We start from the raw sequence: 25,429 nt of genomic DNA, 5'->3' as shown, positions 1-25,429 counted from the left end.
GCTTTAAAGAGTGTTTTAAAGAAAATAAGCAAGTTAAGATAGTAGAAAAATTATATAGTGTTGTAGCTCACATTGTATTATTTACAACTTCTTACTCATTTATAGAGATCAGGTTTGGTTAAAGCACTAAGAAGCAGCAATTGAAAACTTTTGTGAAAATCTGTTTAGCTCTTAGCATGTGATGGACTGGCACTCTTTCCAGTGCTAATTCCTGTTTTGTGCCCATTGCTGTCAGGATAGGCACCATCCCTTGTCACTTTGAGTTAGATTAAGATGGTTTGGGAATGCGATGTTAATAGTTGACACTGATGGTGATGCCAAACCCTTATAATAAAGCATTTGATCCAAGCTGACTTCCTTCCAAGTATTTGTGTGCTTCAAGAATATACAGTCAGGTCCATAAGTATTTGGACAGTGACATAATTTTCATAATTTTGGCTCTCCATAGTGGATATGAAATAAAGAAATAATCACATGATTGAAGTGTAGGCTTTCAGTATTAATTCAAAGGGTTTAACAAATATAGTATGAATCATTTAGGAATGATAGACATTTTGATGCAATAGAATAGAATGGTCATGTTAAGTGCTTGTTTAAAAATCCTTTGCAGTCAATGATTGCTTGAAGTCTGGAACCCGTGGCCTTCTCCAAGTGTTGAGTTTCCATCCTAGTGATGCTTTGTCAGGCCTTTACTGTAGATGTCTTCAGTTGCTGCTTGTACGTTGGACTTTCTGCCTTCAGTTTTGTCTTCAGCAAGAGAAATGTCCAGTTGGGTTGAGGTCAGTTGATTGACTTGGCCTTTGAAGAATATTCCACATCTTTGTGTTGAAAAGCACATGGCTTGCTTTTGCAGTATGTTGTGGCTCATTGTCCATCTGAACTGTGAAACATTGTCCTATCAGTTTTTTACCATTTGGCTGAAACTCAGCAGATAGTATAGCCCTGTACATTTCAGAAATCATCTCACAGCTTTTGTCAGCAGTCATATCATCAATAAACACCAGTCACCCACTTTCATTGGCAGTCAAGCATGTCCATGCCATAATAGTGCCTTCATCTTGCTTCACAGATGATATGGTATGTTACAGATCATGAGCTGTTCCTTCCTTTCCTCATACTTTTCTCTGTCCGTCCTTCTGGTACATGTTGATCTTAATCTTTTGTTAAAGAAAACTGTTCCAAAACTGAATTTTTTTTTTTTTTTAAATATTTTCTGGCAAAGTCTAATCTGTCTTTTCCATGCTTGAGGATTACCAATGGTTTGCACCTTGTGGTAAACCCTCTGTATTTAGTTTTGGGAAGTCTTCTCTTAATTGTAGACTTTTTGGCAATGATACACCTATCTCCGAGAGAGTGTTCTTTGCTTGGCTAAATGTCATGAATTAGTTTTTCTTCACCAAGGAAAGAATTCTGCAATCATCTAGCACAGTTGTCTTCCATAGTTGTCCAGGCATTGTGGTGTTACTGAACTCACCAGTGGATTCCTTTGGTGTTGCTGAGCTCATTTTTCGTTCCTTTTCTTTAACCTCCTTAACGTTACATTTTTTCTCAAAAAAAAGTTACTTTTGGATTCCCAGAATCACATTTGGCTTCACTGACCATTTCAATTTACATTTCACTGCCTGAAGACAGATTCACTTCATCATCACTGCTGATGAGAGGCGTTTCTTATAAGACGCCATTATGAGGCTAGGAGAAAACGCGTCTACACCGTTGCCCGTTTAACGCTCAGGCCTGACACTTACGCAACATATACCTTGGGTTTTGCGCGAGATGTATTGTTGCCCAAGGTACACTTGGGACTAACACTTTTAGCACTGTTTTTACAGCCCGAATGATGCTCGGGTCTAATGTAAAGAAGATTAAGAATGTACCAGATGGTTTATTTGACCACTCCTCGTGCTTCTGCTATCTCTTGGATGGGTTTCTTTTGTTTTCTCTGCCTTAAAATAACCTGTTTTTACTTGCATGGACAGCCCTTAGAACATCATATTGGGTGTTCACAGTGACAGCTTCCAATTGCAAATTCCACACTTGGAATCAACTCCAGACCTTTTACCTGCTTAATAGTTAATTAAATAATGAGGGACCTGCTCACATAAGGGTATGGAACAGCTTGTCAGCCAATTGTCCAAATTCTTTTGAGCCCCTGCAAATAGGGGAGGGGGGCCATGCATAAAATTGGCTGTCATTCCAAAATGGCTCATATGATATTTCTGTTAAACCTTTTGAATTAATGCTGAAAGCCTACACTTCTACACTTTGCCGTATAGAGCCAAAATTATGAATGTTGTGTCATTGTACAAATACTTATGGACCTACCTGTATACACTCCCAGCCCTTTACTGCACATTTGTAATAAAATGAAAAACAACCACAAAAATTTCATAAGTGTTTAAGGTAAGTGTACTCATGTTAGGGGCCAATGTAACAAGTCATCGGAAGTAAAGAAAAAAATGACATGCCTTTGCTTTGATATATATATATATATTTTTTTACTATTTTTAAATCATATTTACATACAGAACTTAAATGACAGCACATGATTTATACTCAAGAAATGCAAAAATAGATATTTTTTATTATCTAAACATGGATACTTGTAAGCCTGTAAACTAATTTTTCTCTTAAAACGTTTAGAGCACATCACTGTAAAATGTATGACTATGCTAGCTTTGAAGCACCAGTGAGGAACTAAACACAATAATCCTCACCTAATCGATTATGATGCACTCTTGTTGTCTTGTAATACACTTTGGTAGCAGCCTTGATTTTTCATTTGATAGTCAGATCAGTCAGTGAACTTCAACCCCTTTTATTTCCATATAACTGCAAACCAGTTTTATCTATTTCAGCATAGCAAAATATCAGATTTTATTGAGATACTTGTTTAATTTGTGGATTTAGATATAAAAAGTGCATCTGGTTAGGGATATTCTAACCTAACTACAATTCATCTCTTTCTGTTTTATACTCACTCAATTTCGTAAGGTTTTTCAGTAATGAAATTTACAAAAAATCATTATTCTTCTGATCCTGCAATTGCTTTGTACCTGTCACTGGTGTAATCTAGGGTAGAAAGTGTGAACTTTATGCAAAGATCTGACATCATTGATAAAGGATAGTAGTGCCAAAAGAAAGAGACAGCCTTTTTTATGACTTCTTTGCTTAAAACTTGTCACATCATGTTATTCTTAACTTGTAGGCTATGAAAGCAAGCCGTCGATCTACAGATGCCAGCCAGAGAGCGCTTGCTTACAACAGGATTGTAGAAGCCCTAAGTGAATTTAGGTGAGTTTTTTGTTGTTAAATGTCTACTGTCAGATTATTTTGTTGTGCACTTTTCTAAAAAAATCTTTTTACTAAAATTTTTAAAAATGTTTTTTTTCAAGGCTGTGGCTAGCACACCATACATATCAAATAAAAGCAGCGACACTAGCACATTCTTGAAGACCTCTCTATATAATGCTTAAGGGTAAAGCTTAGTAGTATAATGTTTACACCTTTCCGCATTCTCAAAAAGGTAACACCAGATCACTCAGCCAGTTACAGAATATAACAAGTACAAAGTGTGCTTAAGGTGAAGATCAGTACATTCAATCAGTCAATAAGTAAGTAAGTTAAACTAGCAAGCACTTGGACACTCACAAAAACACAGCCTTATTCTGTCCACTAGAAATGCATAGAGGCATACACCTTTCTCATTATCGTAGTTTCTCCATATACAGCTTAGTTGACTTGCACTAAACCTGAGTTATAATCAGAAATATTAAATGATCATGAGATGATAACTTTTGCTGTGTACCCCAAGACCAAATAAAACAGCACTCTGTAAGTGAACTGCAGAGAGGATTAGCCTGCAAACCACACTGTGGATGCACCCAACATTTTCATAATAAATGTGTATATGGCGGCATGGGCAGATGTGTGTGAGCAAATATTGACATATTTAATGAGTCTACTGTAAGAAGTTCTATCTAGTAATTTCATGTATAAGATTTTTTTTTAAGTCTTGCTTCTACAAATTTCATTTAGACTATTCAACTCACAGTGTTCGTTCATGACTTGCATGCAGTGCTGTTAGGGTAGGTGGCATCATCTCCCTGTGATACTGAATAGGAGAGAGGGTTTCTAGGTAATAAAATGGCCAAATTATCCCAGTCCCAAAATGCATGTTAAGTTAATTGATGATTACAAATTAGCCTTGTGTGTGTGTGTGTCTTGTAATGGCCTGGCACGCCTTCAAAGTTGTTTTTCGCATTGCATCCAGTTCTGTCAGGTACTGCTTCATTGTGACCTTAAACTAGGCATGTGGGACAAAAAAGTGATGGAATTATGGAGTTTTTGTTAAGATGATTGTTAGATCTCTTGTACTCCTAATGAAAGAATGTTGAAGAAAGTTCAAATTGTGGAAAAGGCCCGGACACAGACAGGCAGACATGTTGGAAGTCACCACCACATGTTTATTTACAACTATTTACAATATTTACAAGTGCACAAACCCCACAAAGTCCTGGCCACACAACACCTTTCTTCACTCTTCCAGCCTCGAATGAAGGGAGGCGGCCCCTTTTATCCACACCCAGATGTGTTCCAGGTGCTCCCCGGCAATCACCCCGTAAAGCCTCTGTGTGGCAGAAGTGCCGGCTGTACTCCCGGAAGCTCTCCGGGTGTCCCTTCTTCTCTTCCCCCCAGCTCTTCCTGCTGTGGCGGAAGTGCTGAGGTCCAGGGCTCCAAAGGCATTGGGGTGCCCCCTGGCGGTGACCATGGGCCCCTACAGGGTTGGGCTTCCAAGGCCTCTACCTGTGGCCCCCAAAGCAACCAGGGTGGCGGCCCCCACGTGTTCCAGGGCGGGCGTAGACCCTCTTCCAGTCCTTCAGGGCGTCCCGGCCAAGTTGTCACCCCTGGCATCCCTGACAAAATTTACTTCTGTACTGTAGATTTAACATTTAAAATTGATTATTTGCAGAACTTTTGTTCACTATTTTATCAGTGTTAATTAAATTGAAATATTTAGCCCATTCAGAAAAACCGGGTAAGTATCTTCTGTTGTACATGGTCAGGATTATTTTTGTAGCTCTTTGCTAATGCCAGCATTCTGAGATTGCTTTTTTGAAGGTTGTGATAATGTATGGTGGAGGGTTAACCATAGGACCATGGTTGTGTTTCTGCTTTGCTTGTCACATGGTTTTTAGTGAAGGGTTCCCTTTGCTGCAGTCATATGCTGTCTGGAGAGCTGCCAGGGGAACTTGATCAGTCTCAGAGGAAATACTATCAGTCCTAAACAGTGCCAGGGCTACCAGAATAGTAAATAATCTGTCAGTGCCACCAGGTGGTATCCATTTCCATGATACAAACAAATAGCTTTGATATCTCACCTTCAAAGTTAAATATAAATGCTTTTCTGTACTTATCATTAATACCACGAGGTCATCATGGTTAGCTTAAAAAAAAAAGCCTGTGTATTTTCTGGACTAAAGTCGTTGGTGCTGATTATAAATAATCTCTGCATATTGTTCATGTGATGTTTACTACTGTGGTTTTTTTATTCATGGTTGTTCCTCTTTACAAAGTACTTTTTATAATGTGTTTTTTTATTTCACTGTGTTGAGAACGGTAATTCTTTTCAAATACTTTTTGCTGAAGTATCCATCTATCCATTATCCAACCTGCTATATCCTAACTACAGGGTCACGGGGGTCTGCTGGAGCCAATCCCAGCCAACACAGGGTGCAAGGCAGGAAACAAACCCTGGGCAGGGTGCCAGCCCACTGCAGGGCATTTTGCTGAAATATTTTATAGCAAAGTTTATATTCCATTATGTACTGATTTTTTAAAATCAATATTCCATGATTTAATTTATTCAACTATTATTATGTATTTACAATTTTGTAATTGACATGTCTAAGGCCCTTTGGCAATTACAATCTGACATCTAGCTTTTAGTGGGTTGTAATGACAAAAAGTTTGAGTTGAATTGACATTGAATTCAACTTACTGTAGTGATCCACTCACTGAAAATAGCCAAAGTGGTGTAAGGCCTCCAAAATGTTCAGGAAAGCAGGCTGCAATATTCACTTGTCTTCCAGAGTGGTGCACACAAAGGCAGCCTGAGATCCACAGAGACTAGCTGCCTTTGTCGTACAACGGAGCCAAAACGTGCTTCTAAATCCAACTTCAAAAATATATTCTTGAATGTTCCACTATATCAAAAATACCCAACTAGTGTAATATGAAAGAATAGACTCCAAAAAAATCAAACAGAGTTGGGGAATTGCCACGTATAGTGTCCAGTGGACTTGATAAAAAATAATTGAGAAATGGATCAAAAAACCAAAGCACTTGAGAAAATACAGCACTGAAATGGAGATACTTATACAAAATGGAGACCGGATGTGATTATGGCAGAAAATGATGTTAAAACTGTAGGACGGAAATAACGTCATGGCGGAACCGAAAGTGATATCATCACGGAGGAGCTGGGAAGTGACGTCATCATGGAAGAGCCAGAAAGTGACGTCATCATGGAAGAGCCGGAAAGTGACGTCATCACAATGAGTCGGGAAGTGGTGTCATCACAATGAGCTGGAAAGTGATGTCATCAGTGTGGAGCTGGAAGTGACATCAGCTATTGGAGTCGGAAGTGGAAATGATGTAGGACAGCGATCTTCAGAACTCGGAAATGGTGGAGGTAAGTAAATGGGATCATTATTTCTATTCTTTGGGTCTGGTGAAAGAGAGAGAGAGGCATTAGTACTTAAAATTGCACCTTAGCGCCCATTGGGTCGAGCGGTCTGAACCGAGAAGTCATAGATATGGGAGAGGGCATCAGCGATGGCCTGTAGAGAACCTCTGCGATAAATGACTTTGAATCTATAAGGTTGAAGGTCTAAAACCACCTAATGACACGAGGATTAGATTCTCGATGCAGGGCCATCCACTCTAGAGCAGCATGATCAAGGTAAATTGTCGTCCTAAAAGGTAGTACCTCAATTGAGGCACAGCCCATTTAATCGCCAAGGCTTCATGTTCCACCGCTGCATACCTGGTCTCTCGATCTAGCAGTTTCCAGCTCAAATACATAATGGGGTGTTCGGCACCATCGATGCATTAGCTCAGCACGGCTCCAAGTCCTGTGTTGGATGCATCAGTCTGGAGGATAAAAGGAAAGGGAAAGTTAGGAGTTTTAACTCTTTTAGGACGGATGTCGACTTTTGTCGACAGGAGGGGCTGAGGGTGCATGTTGACAAAAGTCGACATCCAGGGGTAGAGGGCGACAATCGGCTGTTAATGGCCACAAAACTCACTGTTACGTCACAGTCATTCCCTCTCTGGTTGGAGGACTGTTAGACTCATTGACTCGCCATCTAATCCTTACATGTGTGTGATTTACGAAATGTAAACAAAGGCAAGATGGCATCGGCATCTCACGAGGGAACGAAGTGAGTGCAGAAAAGAAAATAGATGATGTTTTGCGCATTATCACTGAGTCGGACTCTGATATTTCAGAATCTGATTTTGTTGACAACGATCAGGAGATCGAGCAGGAGAGTGAGGAACTGGTATCAGCTGATCGGACACCAGCCGCTGCCACCCCAGCTGACCGCATTTGTCTAGCCGACGCACCTATGGCAAGGTTCGTATGGGAGGAATACCCAGACATTGATCCATAGGAGCCAAACTGGCGATCAGACTTCACAAGACGGCACGGCTTGCTGTTGGACATTACAGATTACCAGCTGCTGGACTACTTCAGGCTGCTCTTTCCTGATGCTGCTTTTCAGCTACTGTCAGACGAGACAAACAGGTATGCTGAGCAATTTTTTGAATCGCGGGCTGTGCTTGCACCACATTCTCGTTTTTCAAAGTGGCAACCAAAAGACGAGATGAAGGGCTTTGTGGCATTACAAATAGAGATGGGACTGGACTGGCGATATAACTTCAGGGAGCATTGGTCCAGATGTGCTTTGTCCCCCTGGTGGCTTTGGACAGGTTATGCCGCGTGATAGGTGTGTGCTGCTGCAAAGTTTTATTCACTTCTGTGATAACCAGAAGCAAATCCCAAGGGGTGAGCCAGGCTATAACCCCATGTATAAAGTTCAGCCCCTGATTGACATTGTGGAGCCAACATATAAACAATTTTTTCAGCCTGGCAGTGATTTGTCTGTGCATGAATCTATGATAAAATAAAAGGGATGCCTTTTTTTAATGCCAGTATATGTCAGACAAGCCCACAAAGTATGGCATAAAGGATTTTGTACTGGCAGAAGCAAACACTGGCTTCTGCCTGAAAGTAATTACATATACAGGAAAGTATTTCTTTCAAAGAGAGAACTTTCCCTTAACAAGTCAGGTTGTGGAGCGGCTTTAGGGCTATGAATATTTGGGTCATGTTGTGTACATGGACATCACCAGAATTGTTCATGGAGCTACAGAGCTGGGGAATTGGAGCTTGTGGCACAGTGAGGGTGAACAGGAGACACAGGCCTTCACAGGCTGAAGATGAAAAGAGGTGACAATATGATTTTCATGTGGGCGGAAAACTTGGTGGCAGGGGCATGGCATGATGTCAAACGGGTAATAATAATAATTCTTTGCATTTATATAGTGCTTTTCTCACTACTCAAAGTGCTCAGCAATTGCAGGTTAAGGGCCTTGCTCAAGGGTCCAACAGAGCAGAGTCCCTTTTGTCATTTACGGGATTCAAATGTCTCTCTACAGTACACACTAACAATATATGTGAGAAAGTACAGCAACAGACAACTGAAAAGGAAGCACCAGTGCAACATGTATTGTAAGGAGTGCAATGTGGCAATGCATGCAATTGGCTGCTTTGAGCGAGATCAGACTTTACAGGACGTTGCTGTGTAACATGTATGTGATATGTACAGTATCTCACACAAGTGAGTCCACCTCTCACATTTTTGTAAATATTTGATTCTATCTTTTCATGTTCTTTTCATGGGACAACACTAAAGATATGACACTTTGATCCAATGTAAAGTAGTCCGGGTACAGCTTGTATAACAGTGTAAATTTGCTGTTCCCTCAGAATAACTCAACACACAGCCATTAATGTCTAGACCCCTGGCAACAAAAGTGAGTACACCCCTAAGTGAAAAATGTCCAAATTGTGCCCAATTAGCTATTTTCCCTCAACGGTGTCATGTGACTTGTTAGTGTTACAAGGTTTCAGGTGTGTTAAATTTGGCGTTATTGCTCTCACACTCTCTCATACTGGTCCCTGGAAGTTCAACAATGCACCTCATGGCAAAGATCTCTCTGAGGATCTGAAAAAAAGAATTGTTGCTCTACATAAAGATAGCTGAGGCTATAAGAAGATTGCCAACACCCTGAAACTGAGCTGCAGCACGGTGTCCAAGACCATACAGGCATTTTTCACTTAGGGGTGTACTCACTTTTGTTGCCAGCAGTTTAGACATTAATGGCTGTGTGTTGTTATTTTGAGGGTACGACAGCAAATTTACATACATAGTTATACAAGCTGTACACTGACTACTTTACATTGTATCAAAGTATCATATCTTCAGTGTTGTCGCATGAAAAGTATAATAAAATATTTACAAAAATGTGAGGGGTCTATTCACTTTTCTGAGATACTGTATGTGAAATCTTATAGTATGCAGGCTCATACAACATGCAAGACGGTAACATTTGTCAAAAGTAAATATTTTTTGTTGATTTGATATGTTAAACCATTGCTTTGTGTTCTTTTATTAAAAAAGTTAGTTTTTGGAAAAATATTCAGCCCTGGGAAAAAAGAAACAAAAAAAAAAATTAGCCCTAAAAGAGTTAATATAGGTGCTGACGTCAGGGCCATTTTTAAGTCACAAAATGCAGTTTCAGTTTGTCACCCCAAACCATTTTCAGGGGTGCTCTTTTCTTTGTCAGATCAGTTAAAAGCGAAGCTATTTCTGAAAATTGAGGTACAAATCGGTGGTAGTAGCTCGCTAAACCCAGAAAAGCTTGTACTTGCCTCTTAGTCATCAGACAGGGCCAAATGAGAATGTCCTCCGCCCACCAGACAGCCCAAATATTTAGCCTCTTTTAACCTAAAAAAGCATTTTTTTGGATTAAGTCAAAGTCCAGCTTACGCAAGTGTTGAGAGAACAGTTTTAACCTGTAGTATATGATCCTCCCAGGTGTCGGAATAGATGACACTGTCATCCAGATAAACAGCACTATAGGCATTGTGGGGCCTTAACAGTGTATCTACCAGATGCTGGAAGGTCGCCGGTACCCCATGCAAGCCGAATGGAAGGACCTCATACTGCCTGTGACTACTAGGAGTACTAGACGCGGTTTTCTATTTGGCAGAGGCTGTTAAAGGAATTTGCCAGTACCCCTTAGTCATGTCAGTGGTAGTTAGATATTGAGCATCACCTAGTCTTTCGAGGAGATCATCTACTTGAGGCATCGGATAAACATCAAATTTGGAGATCTGATTGAGAAGGCAGAAGTTATAACAGAATCTCCACGTCCCATCCAGTTTTGGAACCAGGACAATGGGGCTGGACCAGATAGTGTGCCTTCAATCGCACCCAGTTCCAACATACGTCTGATTTCCAGCTCCACTTCCGTTTCTTTGCCTCGGGGAGCTGATATGGGCATTCCGTGATGATTACTCCTGGGTCAGTAATGATGTTGTGCTAAATTAGGGCAGTATGACTGGGTTGCAGGCTTACTACTTCCGGTATTGACAGGATGGCTGTTTCCAGCTCCTGTCTTTGTTTCCAGGTCAAATCAGGTTGGAAATTAAGGTGATGTTAGATGAAAGAGGGAACAGGGCTGTCCGGAGGAGAGATCGATTTCCCTGTCCTTCCACGGTTTCAGTAGATTTACATGATAAACACGCTCACTTGGTCAACGATTTGGTTGTTTCTCCAAATAATTAATGGGTACTTTTCGTTCCTTAATTTCGTAAGGGCCTTACCAATGCGCCTATATTTGGAATGTGAAGTAGGTATGAGCACCTTAACACGATCTCCCGGGAGAAACTTGTGGAGGGTGGTGTTTCTATTATAATATTACGCCTGCGCTGTTTGAGCTTTTTCTAAATGATCTTTTAACACTGGCTGAATGTTTTCCAATCTATCATGTAAGTAAGTGATGTATTCCAAAATATTAGAGGAGGGAAGTACCTCTTCTTCCCAGCCTTGTTTTAGCATATCCAATAGACCTCGGGATGTTGTCTGTATAATAATATTAAGGGAGAAAACCCTGTAGAAGTCCGAGGTACTTCCCGATAGGCAATAACGTGAGGGGAAGTAACTGATCCCAGTTTCTTCCATCCTCGCTAACTACCTTGCATAACATCTGTTTAAGTGTTTGATTGAATCGTTGGTAGAACTGTCTGCTTGAGGGTGATAGGCCGATGTTTTAAGATGTTTAATTTAACTTGGCTACCTCCTTGAACGTCTCTGAAGTGAAGGGAGTCCCTTTGTCTTTTAACACTTGTTAACATAAGCGGATATCCCTACAACTTTCTGTGCGATAATTCTGGAAGTAGCCGAGAGCCAAGGAACAACTTCTGGAAACCGAGTGGCATAGATTCCTATGACCAATATATTTTTATGGCCACGTAATGAGGGTTCTAACGGACCTACGAGGTCAATGCCGACCTGTTCAAAGGGAATATCAATCATGCGTAAAGGAATAAGAGGAGCGTGATCCTTTCTGGGAATCTGACGAAGCTGGCATTCAGAGCATGAAGCACAGAATCAACTGACCTCCTCATTTATCCCAGGCCAATAGAATAGAAACTTAATTCTTTCTAACGTTTTTTCGGTTCTCAAATTGGGCACCTAGGAGATGGGCATGAGCTAGTTTGCATACTTGCCTCCGATAAATACGTGGAACTAACAGCAGTGATCTCACCTCCCCCTCATGTTCTGCTATCCGATACAAGAGATTGTTTTCAATGACAAAGTAGGGCATTCGTGGTGTAGGATCTTGGGACACCTGTCCATTAACTGAGACTACTGTATTTGTAGCAAATTTCAAGCATTAGCTTAAACTGACAAGTTAATTCTTGAATAGGATCCCTTCCGACCTCAATGGGCGGAGCTTCAGACTCCGCTTTTCTGGTTGTCTGGGTGACTTCCGGATTGCCTGAGTGACCTCATGGGTTCTAGTGGCTGTCGTACGTGGTGTGGAGGCAGCTGGATTAGCATTATACCCATCCATTAACAAGCCTATCTTTTTTACAAGGAGTAGTAATGTTAATACCGGTTTTGTCAGACCAGTCAAACCTCCCCTTGTCTATTACTGGATAGGGTGCGTCGGGCAAAACTGCTGCTACCAAGTTCTTCATAGAATTATCAACAGAAATAATACATGAGGCGGATTTATAATAGTGAATTTCGCCATGTATGCATCTGAGACAGAAATGTTACTCCCCGAGTCGATCATAACCATCACCTTATAGCCATTTATTATCACTACTGCTGTATAAGGAAGAGACAAAGGGTTAATCAAAGCACAGTACCTCTCTCCCTTGCGGTGTGAACAATGCATCGGCTCGCCTGTAGTGGGGCATGCGGGGAAGATATGTCTAAACACACACACTTGAAACAGCAGGGAAGGCTGAACTGTGAGTTGTCGGGTGGGCTCAGGGACAATGACACAAACCAATCTGGGTTGGCGAGAAGACTGTTCTGACCTGTCTGATTTACAGACTGCACAGTAACATTTCATGACTCGATTACGGCATCCATGGTGGTATACACTTACTGGCGGACCTGCTGGGTGAACTAGTCAGGGAGGACATTGACAAAGGTGTCACATGCAAACTGATCGACCACTTGCTGGGCGTTGTTAATGTCTGACCTTAGCCAGCGCCCTATTTTTTCCCATACCTCGAAGGCTTAGTTTGAATCAGCCTTTCGGGGTTGAACTTCCACTCCCTCCAATCCCTTGCCTGCTGTGCTACTGATACACCGTAGTGTTTGTACACCTCCACCTTCAGGATGTCATAATCGGCGGCCTGCTCCTCAGTCAGATCATAGTAGGCCCTCTGCGCTTCCCCTTTCAGATAAGGCGCCAGAATGTAAGCCCATTCCGAACTTGGCCAGATGTTGTTGTGTTTTGCAGTACGCTCAAAAATAAGAAAGTATGATTTTTACATCATCTCCCTCAGTCAAGTAAGTCAACTGAAGGGGAAGAGACCAAGCAGTCTCCATCCTTATTGTTGCCGCAGCCCGAGCTTCCGATTCTGTCAACTGTGTCCTCGTCTCTCCCAGCTGTATCTTGACTGTTTGGAGCTTGGTCATTATGGTGGCCAAAATGGTACTCAGGTCCTGTTCTTCTGACATATCGAGCAGTTGAAAATATCCTACCAACTATGCCAATGTAATATGAAAGAATAGACTCCAGCAAATCTAAAAGAGTTGGGGAATTGCCCTGTATAATGTTCAGTGGACTTGATAAAAATTAATTGAGAAATGGATCAAGAAGCCAAAGCATTTGACAAAATACAGCACTGAAATGGAGATATTTATACAAAATTGCGAGCTGATGTGATATGGTAGGAAATGACGTCAAAACTGTAGGACGGAAGTTACGTCATCATGGCAGAACTAGAAGTGATGTCATCACCATGAGACGGAAAGTGGCATCATCGCAATGAGACGGAAATTGGCATCATTAGTGTGGGACTGGAAGTGACATCATCTATTGGAGTCAGAAGTGAAAATGATTTAGGAGGACGATCTTGAGAACCCGGAAATGGTGGAGGTAAGTAAATGAGATTGTTATTTCACTTCTTTGGATCTGGTGAAAGAGAGAGAGTGGTGTTAGTACCTAAAATCAACTCTTCATCTCGCGATAGATCACACACCTTAGGGCTTGCAGACTGCCTCCTAGGCGCACGTGTTATAGCACTGGAAAAAGGGGTGACTGCAAACTCTTCGCTAGAAGACAAACATGGGTGAAAAAGTCTCTCTATACTATACATGTAAGTAAAAGAATAATTTAAAAAAATACTCTAACAAAAGAAAACTCAAAAAGCAGAAAGGCACAAAATCAGTTAAAAAAAAAAAAAAACAATCCAGTAACAGTCTAAAACACAATCTGAAGGGAGTAGTCAAAAATCTAGTAAATCAGTAATAACAATAAGCAAAACACAAGAGAACTTGCCAACACCAAGCACATACAATGTACCACATTTAACTGCCTGTCTACTCAGCCTTTATAGGGCAGGTGGCATTACCTAGAGAGAGTTGGACGTATGGCCCTGCCACTTGGCAAACCACCCACAAATTACAAGGAACTTGCTAGAACAGACGATCATACTCGGAAGCTAAAAAAATATACACAAATAATAAACTAAACAATATTAACTTAAATGATAATTAAAGAATTACAAATTAATGAAAAAGACATAAAAATGAATTTAAACATTCGCCAGAGTTGGCGTTGGCATCCTGGCATAAACACAACATTCATTATTTACAGAAGATTACAGGATTTTCTGTGAACCACTAAGGGATTAGTTGATCTTACCCAATGATCTGACTATTCTCAGATACTGTAAGCAACAAATGTATACATGATCAGTACCATTTTGGAGAATCATAGTGGGCAGTTATTAAAGATCCTTTAAGTTGCCTGTAACATGACTTTAACACTCAACAATTTGTTAAACTATATGTATTGGTTAATCTCATTGTACACTATAATCTGCCTAGCTATCTATTTCACAGAATTAACAGTGGCAGTAGTTTGTACTTTTTATATATTCTTAAAAAATTATCCTTGTAATTTTTGCAGCACCAATGCCCAGTAATAGAACATATTCAGTCCCAGGGGTCCACAGTTCTGCCTGAGTCTCTGTTGTGTTTTCTCGCCTTATACCCATTTATCTCTCACATCTGAAATTCATGTGTGTTAATTCGTAACTCTAAATTGGTCACCTGTGAGTGTGAATATTGGTGTGTGTGTGTGTGTGTGAATAGGACTGGCCGCAGTCTGGCACCTCATCCAGGGCTGGATCCTGCCTTGCCCTGTTGTTGCGGGATGGGCTTTCTAGCATGAACTGAATTGGATTAAGCAAGCGTCTGTAGCTTACCTAAGGCCAGGCTTAGTAAAAGTTAAAAGGCATTAGTAAAAAAGTAAAAGCTATAAATGTTATTAGAAAACAAATAACATAGTACAACTTGGGGGGAAATGGATTATACTTTTAGCTGAGTTTGCCAGCCTTTCTTTGTGCTATTGTAATCACAATGAACAAGTTATTCTTCCATCTCTTTATAGGAAATCACCCCACAATAAATAACTTGGTTGCTGTACAGAGGTTCAAATATAGACAAACCTGGTTATATGAGGTCATGATTTTTAACTTGGATCACAGAAATAAAAGTTTTATTTTGTTTTTCAAAATTATACACCAGTAGAAATTCGGCCTCAAGATTGTAAACTGCATGTACTTTTCCAGTGCATGCACATCATTCCCAGACTAATTAAACACCCCTTTTATACTTCACGTTGATACCACAACAGCACAGAGCTCTTAAAACTCCCATGCTATTCCTACCCATACCTGCTGTGAATCTGTGTGATGCCTTGCGTTCAGATGAGTCCAAAACATTTTGTGGGTGTAGTTACACTCCTAGCTCGTGTTTGGCATGCTAACTTGTGAACAGACTGTTCTAACACTGCATTACAATGCAATTTTGAGAGTAATAAACAAACCTCGAATAAATAGTACAAATAGAAAGTGAAAATATTCAAAGCAGCACATCAGCTGAGCTATAGATGCATGGCACTAATGAAAGTTGTGCAGTTGTTCATTTTTAATTAGCTACTGCAAATCCAGTCAGTTTTAAAACACTGACTCTATAAAACTTAGAAACATTTACTTGGCAGTCATTTTGTTGTAACTGCCTCTGCTTTATAGCCTTCTGGCTTTTATAACACATACTGACAGGGCATATTAGGGTGCAGAATATGAATGGAATCAGACAATCCATTTGGGACAGCCATAAAGACAGAAGACATTAAAAAGAATTAAAAGCAGTGAGCCATAATAAGTCAAAGGCAGGATCAGGAACAGTTAAAAGATCAACATCACTGGAATGTAAAGAGATCCAAAGGTGTAGAATGTCGTAAAAAAAGTTAATTTGTTTTTGTCATTTATTTCAATAAAGCAAACCTTTATATATGCTATATTACTTACACGTAAAGTGAAATATTTCAGGCCTTTCTCGTTTTAGCATTAATGATTATGGTAGATAGCTCATGAAAATCAAAAATCCAGTATCTCAAATTATAATATTCCTTACGATTAATCAAAAAGGATACAGAAATGTTCATCTTCTGAAAAGTATGTTAATTTATACATTCAATACTTTGTTGTGGCTCCTTTACCATGAATTCCTGCATCAGAACAGTGAAGTATGGAGGCGATCAGCTTGTGGCACTGCTGAGGTGTTATTGAAGCCCAGATTACTTTGATAAGGGTATTCAGCCTGTGTTTATTTTTGGGTTGGGTGGGTATCATCTTCCTCTTGACAGTACCCCATAGATTCTCTATGGGTTTCAGGTCAGGTGAGTTGGTTGGCCAATCAAGCAAAGTAATACCATGGTCTGCAAACCATTTGGTAGTAGTTTTGGCACTGTGGTCATGTGCCAAGACCTGCTGGAAAAGGAAATCGGCATCTCCATAAAGCTTGTCAGCAGATGGAAGTATGAAGTGCTCTAAAAGCAGGTAGACGGCTGCATTGACTTTGCACTTGATAAAACAAAGTGGACAAACACCAGCAGATGGCATGGCACCCCAGATTATCTGTGGAAACATCATACTGGACTTCAAACACTTTGGATTCTGTGTCTCTGCACTCCACCTCCAGACTCTAGGTCCTTGATTTCCAAATGAAATGTAGAATTTACTTTCATCTGAAAAGAGGACTGTGGACCACTGAACAATAGTCCAGTTCTTTTTTTCCTTAGCCCAGGTGGGATGCTTCTGATTTGGTCTTTGGTTCAATAGTGGCTTGATATTAGGAATGCAACAGTTGTAGTCTGTGTGTGGTGACTCTTGATGTACTGACACAAGCGTGTCTAGAGCTGGTTGCTGCCCTTGCCCAGTACCAATACTTAGGACCTCAGAAAGTCAAACATTTATAGATGTGAAGCATCCTGCTTTTGCCACTCCTGCCTTCTAGCAAACAGTACAGGACCATCGGCACTCACAGCAGTAGATTTAGGGACCATCACTTTCCACAGATCACAAGGTTACTGAACAGCCAGTCATTTCAGTGATGATTGTAACATAAAAAAGCACTCTGTGGATTTTATGTGTGTATGTATGTGTGTACTATACATAGTAAACAAGTGTTTGTCTGAAATCTTTGCTCTTTTTTTATCATGTTCATCTCATACATCCTAGTTAAACTAAACGAACCAGTAAATAAATAGAATTTGCTGATTTATAACTGACATAAATAATGGAACCAATTATCAACAAAGTTTTTCCCTCACATCACATGCTTAACCTAAACTAATCTACCACTTACACGATCAGTCTACAGTAAATTAATTACAAAACAATGCAACATGTCAGGCAGCACTTAAAGCATACTTTCATACTGAGATTGCACTTAAGGAGTCTTACTTTCCATGGTCCACTTCTTTTGTACATTTCAATAAATCAGAAGGCAATCATACATTTTCAGCTACCTGCAAACTTACATTATTGTGTTAAAAGTAAAATCTCTTTCAGATTTTGATTGGTTTCTTGTATTATGTTGATTGTTAGACATGGTTTGCTCCTTACTGTTGCTGTTGCTTACTAAACCAAAAGATTCATGCTTTTTTATTGTACAATGCCTAAAGATAATCCTAATATAAACTGCCTCAGTAGTCACACATTATACCCTACAAGGAATCTGATTAAGTCATTCTGTTCTGCAGTACAACAAAAAGGGTGCTTTCCCCTTCCCTGCTCTGACTCACACATTCAGTTGATGAATAATTCCATTACAGATCACTCTCTTCACTTAAGTCAAGACAGCTGTCCATTTGTTTAACTTACAATTGCACTGTTGTTTTCCTGCAGGACGACCATCAGTAACCTTTATACCATGCCTCGGATTTTGGAACCCGTGTGGCTCACAATGATGTCAGGAACTCCAGAGAAAAACCAGCTATGCCAACAATTCATGAGAGAATTTGCCTTCCTGATGGAGCAAACGGCAAAGAACCAGTTGAGTTCTTCTTTTGTTACTTTTTATTCCTTGAACCTCAAAAAGGCTGAGGGTACTTATGCTTTGTGGCAACGTAATGACACAAACCCAACTGAACTTTTACACTATACCACAAAGTATATGCCCTCTTGAAATTCTATGTGGAGTAAAGGAAACTTCAGCCTATATTAAAGTAAATAAGCACATAATGTTGTATTTAGGAGGACACAGCAGGAATTGTGGAGTTTTCTAAGAAGACTGTTGCCACTATTGGCCAATAATATTTATGAAAGACAACGGCTTACTCACCCATCAGTAGTTTCTACAGTTGCACAATAGATGTCCTTTTTCCATGCATAATTTAACATTTAGGCATCTACCCTGCAATGGTAAGGGTAGAATATGTAAAATATATATATATATATATATATATATATTGAATCTTTGTTTTTGTGTTTAGCCTCACGCTGTTCCACTCCATCTGAACTAGTGTGGTGCTGAGGTGTCACATGTTACATGGCTGCACTATCACTGTCACTTTCTTTTAGCAGATGAGAAAAAAAACATTTGTACAAAATAAATGTAATTTTTGTTGTTATTCAGTTTTGTAGTAGAATGTTATTGTACTATTATTAATACATATTCTTCATTTGAATACTCTTAATATCCCTCTGATTCATATTCACAAGCAAGAGGTCACAATGCACAGTAATCAATGTTCACTTGTGTGATTTTTCTTTTTACACTTATTCAAGCTTAAAACCCAAAATGATAAAAATAACAACACTGCTGTAACTGTAACATGCTAACAAACCAAGAATATACGTGGCAGCCCTGAAACTGTTAAATAGCATCAACATTCTGAAGCTATCAACTTTACTAACAAGCTAATGAGACGATATTTAACATTCATTTTTAAAATGGCTTCACAAGTGAAAGAAATGTTTATTTTTCGTTCTGTGACTACTGATGGGTGAAAAAGTGAGTAATCCAGAAATAATTTCATGACGATCATCTCCTCTTTTTAGGTTCCTGCCAGCCTTGATAACAGCTGTTCTTACTAATCACCTGGCCTGGGTCCCTACTGTCATGCCTAATGGACAGCCACCTATTAAAATTTTTTTGGAAAAACATTCCTCTAAGAGTGTTGACATGCTGGCCAAGACACATCCATATAATCCTCTGTGGGCACAGCTAGGTAAGAGAAAGCCTGGTGTCCTGCTGAGTCAGTCATCGCTCAGCCAACATGTTTTGCATACAGTTTGGTTTGAGCATGTTTTTAATCTTTTTTCTTTTTTAAGAATTTTTGTGAATTGAAAAGCAAAATTAATTTTAGTACTGACATGCAATGTATCCTTTGGGTGTGAATTATTCAGTATAGAGAGGTGGCGGGTAAAACAGTTTAAGATTTTTCCCCCCATTGTGATTCCAAGCATATGTAAAACCACATTATCACATTAGACAAAGCCTTGTTTCACAGAAGTAGAAATAATCTATAGTATAGTTGTTTTTCTATTATGAAATACTCACATATTTTTGCCAGAGGTGTTGGAGGTAGCTGAATTTTGATATACAAGCCCGGAAGCTTAAGCACATATCTTGCCAGTAAAGTAACATGAAACTGCAATAACAACATTTTCCACATTCCTTTTAAAAGCACATGACTGGTTTCAGTTGTGTCTTTCCCCTAAATACGGTCAACCAGAAGCACTTGATGATGATCAGAATAGGAAAACTAAGTGAATAGTTAGGTTAGCAGTTAATAGATAGATAGATACTTAGATGATAGAAAAATGATTTGAGCAAAGAACAAAAACATCATTCAGCTTTGACAGCATAATATAATGGCAAAAGTGCCCATTGGTACCAAAAACAGATGAGACAGATTAGAATTTGGTAAACGACTTTTATAACAAACGTACACCTTCCCAAAAAGACAACAATTTGAAAGTAAGGAAGAAAGAATGCATTTCAGATGACTGCAGGTATTCCACCATATTTATGAAACATGGTGTAGACAGTATCTAGTGTCATGGCTGAGACCCACAGTGCTGCACCTGGAATAAGCTTACTTGTCTCAAAGCTTTGCAGCAGGGCAGTGAAGTTGAAATGGTATTGAATTATCGTTTCTAGTTCTGTATCAGAAAGTGTCTTCAGAATTGCTCTCAAGTGCTTTATCAGGTGCAGGAAACCAATGACACACTGCCAGTGTAAGCAATACATATCTACAGAAAGTAGCTTTTGGCAAAGCATGTTAGAAGAACAACTCTCCTGCTCCCAGAGCCTAGAATATGGTGATTTCAGTAAAGCTTGTATTAGTTATCATGTATAAAGGATTTGCAGCCAAACTTTAATTTACCTTAGGATCATTTGTAATTGAACAGACTGAAACAAAAAAGTTTAGTACTGTGAAATTTTAAATAAGAAACAACAAGAACTGTGTGATATTTCCCTTGTATCATCATTTCACTTCATTGCTCGCTTATACTACAAACTATCACTTTTGGCTTCATTGTCCCAGTACACCATATGTATGCTGCATGCAGCTCTGCAGTTTTCAGAACATTTTTAAAATGAACATTTAGGACATAATTATCTGTAGTTCAGATGCATAGCAAACCATACTCAGGTAATTGACTATTGCCACCTAGTGGCTGCCTGGTAAAGTACAGCTAAAGAGGAATTAAAAACCGTGAACCAGTTAAACAGGTCTAAGAAGTATCCTTTTGAAAAAATTATTTTGTTTACTAATAAAAATTAAAAACACCTACATTTTATACACAGAAATTGTATAGGAAAAATGTTCATTGTAATTTTTGTATTGTGACATTTATTAGTTTTTATTCTGTGATATGAAACATATATAAAGGACAAGAGAGCAAAAGTCTAGTGAGCTTTTTCTATAAGGCTGATGAAGACTGTTCATTCATTTAGAAATAGCTGATGATAGGCATTCTTTATATGTTACATTTTTTTCTTGAGAAACGTTATATCTTTTGTAATTAATGTTATGACAGAGTCAATTTTGGAAGACTGGCATACTATGTAATTATGGTACATTTTTCTTAGAGTATAGTATAAGTTGTCTGGAGCTCAAAAGGGTCTATTTATTCTTACTATGTAAAGGAGATGCTTTTTACTTTGAAGAAGAAAGCTCGAGGTATATCTTAATTCAGATCACACTTGTGAGGGTCGGAACTCGTTCCTGTGAGCATTCCTGGACAGGACAGCGATCCGTCACATGGAACACTCATACATGTGCCTGCAATCACAAATAAATTTGGGATATGAATGCAAAACCAGAGTAACCAGAGGGAAACACAAGCAGACATATGGCGGGCACATGTGTACTCCACCATAAAATATTAAACCAAGACTAAGACTATAAGGCACCTGGTTAAACTACTTTAATGGCCTTTGCACCAGCAAATAAATACATTTTTCCTAGCAACATTAGTACTCATGCCCTACCTAGTATTGGTATATTAACTCCTAGACTGATAAAGTTGTCTGTGTGATCAACCAAAGAAACTGTATTATCCAGTGCCTCATTCACTGGCTTTACATTTGTCACCTTTTAAAGCTTCTTCTGCCCTGTGATTTGTCTTGAGTCACTATCTGCATATTGTGTTCATTTGGATATTCTCTCCATCTTCTTTCTTAAATTCATAGTGAGATCATTAAAATGGAAACAAGACCAAACAACAGTGTAAAAAACATTACAGCAGAAAGTTTGTCTGACATTTAGCTGAAAATCACATTTAGTGAAATGTCCCCAGACAGGTCCTTATGTCACTACTAAAATACAGTGAACTTCATTTTGCAATTTTGCAGTGTACCTGGAATGTATATGTTCAGTACATCAAAAGTTTCTAATATAAATGCACATGAATATTTATAAGGTACAGTACATTTGTATGGTAGTGTTATTTTTTGAGTGTTTCAGGCTTTCTGCATTAGTGTACTGAAGATGTAAATATAGCACCTGGTAGTACGTCCAGTATGGCCACATTTATCCTGCAGCGTTAGCTGTTTCTTCCGTTCTGCTCCACAAGGTGTAGCAATAAGTAGACTTGCATTTGGAAGCCATGGTATGTGAAAATACTACAAGTTATTACTGTCCATAATAAACAAATATCACAATTAGCCAAGTGTGATCTACAAAGGAGAAGATACCATGTGGTGCATGTGACAGAGCAAGAGTATTGGAGCAGCATCCCTAATTTCTTCTTGTGCCATAGAATAGCATGCTGCCATGCCCTACAGTGATTTTAATTTCTGTATTCTTTTCCTTTTTTTATTTTGTGTTGCAGGTCTACATAAAGTTGAATTTACCAGAGCTTAACTTGTGTAACACATGGTTCTGTTGTATTTTAGCCTCACTGAACCCATTTCAAGGTTTAATGCAGTATTTTTTGTAGCACCTCTTTCATTTATTATTCCTGGGAAAAGCTGTTTAAAATGTGTAAGGTCTACCAATAATTATAAATTATAAATTATATTATAAATATTTATTGTGTTTATAGTAAAAAATTGATATGTTCTGTGTTCCATTGATACCTGTATGGGCATCAAGTGATTTGCACCTCCTCCTGTTACAGATTAAACTTTAGCATAAAACACTCAACTGAATTACAAATTGTAAACATAGTGTTTAGTATTAGTTGTGTATAACTGCTAATTGTTTTAGATATTTTGCAAAAACAAAAAAAATGAGCTAGCTAGTAGATAATGGTGATTAATTAGATTATAAATAAGTACCATTGTAGCTTAAATGTACTCTCTGTTTTAATTCTGGTTTCTCATTGCAGGTGACATGTATGGTGCTATCGGCTCACCTGTAAGATTATCAAAAACTGTGGTTATTGGCAAGAGGCAAGATCTTGTTCAGCGACTACTCCACTTGCTCACATATTTTATAAGGTGCTCTGAACTTCAAGAGACATGCCTGGTTGAAAATGGGGACGATGACGCCATAGTTATGCCTGGTACACTCATCACAATATCGCTCGAGAAGGGGGAGGTGGAGGAATCAGAATATGTGCTTGTTACAATGCATAAACACAAAAGTGGCCTTCTCTCCCAGGACTCTGAAGGTGAGGAAAATTACACCACCTCTAGCTGCCAGGTACTTACGTGCCCAGTGACATCCAGTGAACAGCACGAAGAAAGCAACCAAAATGATATTCAGGAGATGCAGTGCAATAATGACAGGCCTCCTGATATTCAGACAGAACATGACAGCGATATGAAGCCATACAAAGAGATAACAAGTTGTTACCTACAAACAAAGATGGAGACAGTTGTATGTGTGGGATCATCATCCAGGGACCAAGGTCTTTTGCTTGAAGCCAGACTTGAGCCAGATGCCCAAGCTAGCAGATGTGATGGTTCACAGGATACTGGAGGCATGCCCATCAAAATTCTCAGATCATTGGAAATACCAGTAGAAAAGAAGCCTCCAGATAAGCACTTGTCTCCCTCACATACACCTGATGGCAATCAGCCATCTACGAAAGTGACTTTCTTGATTGGCGATTCAATGTCACCTGACTCTGACACAGAAATCAGACGTCAAAAAGTAGAGGAACAAATAAAAAGACACAAAAAGCAAATGCAAGAAAAGCTCAACAGTAGTGACCTGTTTGATGAATATTTCACAGATGAAAATCCAGTAGAAACTAGGACTATTGATGATGTACTAAATTCAGGAGGACTGAGTCACACTAACCTCTTCAGGCACTTGCAAGTTGGTTTTAACACAAACCAAGAACTTAGCTCCAGTCAATGCAGCTGCAGTACCATTGACGTCATCAATGATAACTTGTGTAGACTTTGTTCCGCCGAGCAGAACAAAAGAGTTAGCACTTCTGCTACTGTCCCCCGAGGGGACAAAACTGATTTAAAAAAAAAAGTTACTACACTTTCCGACTGGGACATCCCAAGAAATGAGAGCTCGGACAGTGCGCTAGGGGACAGTGAGAGTGAAGACACAGGCCACGACCTTCAAAGGCATTATGGCATTTGTCCGGGTGAAGAACAAGATGATTGGCTGGAAGAAGTGGAGATACCTTTTCCAGGGTATGATATTTGTATTGCGTTTAAAAGTATATGATTATTTTCATATGGTTATATCAAGTGTGGAGGTGGTGCTTTAGTATATGAAAAGTATGTTTGAAGTGGCTCATGTGGAACTTGTCATAACACTGATACATCATGAAACTTCTCTCTGTGCTTTAATTGTTAAAACAAACTCTTGACATCATTAGTAAAAATTGAAAATATATAAATGAGCCATTTATTCTTATCTTGTTTCATTTTCAGAAACTGCTTTTCCTGGTTAGGGTTGTGATGGCAATAGACAAAGGAGGTCATCCCAGACTTCCCTGCTCCCAATTACAGATTACAGTTCTTCCTAGGGAATTCCCATGCATTGTTAAGCCGGCTGAGACATATAACCCTTCCGGCATATCCTGTGTCTGCCGTAGGGTATCCGCCCAATGCAACATGCTCTGACCAGCTCACGATATGCCCAAAAAACCTCAACTGTCCCCTTTTAATCTCGCAGCTCTACTCTGAGGCTTTCCCAAATTGCAGAGCTTATCCTATTGTGGAGTGTCGGCTCAGGCACACTGCAAGGAAAACTCATCTCTTCCACTTGTACTCACAATCTAATTCCTTCTGTCATTACCCACAGCCCTTGACAGTGGGTGAGGATAGTGGTGTAGATCGACCAGTAAACTGACGGGTACAGTGTCCACAGAATAGTTACCAGAGCTCCAATGCACTTATCGAGCTTACATTTCCTTTTTTCATTACTTGTGAGTAAGATCCCAAGATATTAGCACTCATTCATTAAGGGCAGTTGTGCCCTTCCTTACCTGGAAAAATCAAGGCACTCCATAACTTCAGACATAGAGGTGCTGATCCGTATCCCAGCCACTTCATACTTGGCAGTGAATTGCTGGAGTGCATTCTAAAGGTCAGTTAGGTGTGGCAATTAATGATAACATAATATTGTGCTGATCAAAATGTTAATGCTGTGGATAAAAGGCAAATGAATGACTGCTTTCTGGGTCTTTCTTACAGGTGGCTTGCCAATTTTGTGCAACTGGGAGGAGACCCAGGGCATGCACAGGGCATCCTGGAGAGAGTTTGTCTCTCGTTTGGTCTCAGAGTGTCTCAGTGTTTCCCAGGGGAGGTTTAAGACAGAGTTTTTTGGAAGA

At 39.5% G+C, this 25,429-nt stretch overlaps 1 protein-coding gene and 1 long non-coding RNA gene across 4 annotated transcripts in view; one reads left to right on the top strand and one right to left on the bottom strand.

Moving 5' to 3' along the window:
• The window catches only part of fnip1 (folliculin interacting protein 1), a 157,408-nt gene that overhangs the window by 108,037 nt on the left and 23,942 nt on the right, over positions 1-25,429 (top strand). For all 3 annotated transcript variants that reach the window (XM_039775620.1, XM_039775618.1, XM_039775619.1), the window contains 4 exons: positions 3,206-3,291; positions 18,077-18,223; positions 19,232-19,401; positions 23,015-24,284. In XM_039775620.1, the coding sequence (XP_039631554.1) occupies positions 3,206-3,291; positions 18,077-18,223; positions 19,232-19,401; positions 23,015-24,284 (1,673 nt within the window). The remainder of the gene's footprint in view (positions 1-3,205; positions 3,292-18,076; positions 18,224-19,231; positions 19,402-23,014; positions 24,285-25,429) is intronic.
• On the bottom strand, positions 6,632-14,871 carry LOC120542901. Its single transcript, XR_005636251.1, has 3 exons — positions 13,859-14,871; positions 7,046-7,152; positions 6,632-6,727 (listed from the first exon to the last, which is right to left on the bottom strand). It is a non-coding gene; the product is annotated as an uncharacterized LOC120542901 (long non-coding RNA).

Source organism: Polypterus senegalus, chromosome 13 (assembly GCF_016835505.1).
Source record: "Polypterus senegalus isolate Bchr_013 chromosome 13, ASM1683550v1, whole genome shotgun sequence".
Lineage (NCBI taxonomy): Eukaryota > Metazoa > Chordata > Cladistia > Polypteriformes > Polypteridae > Polypterus > Polypterus senegalus.
This window is presented reverse-complemented; position numbering and strand designations above follow the sequence as displayed.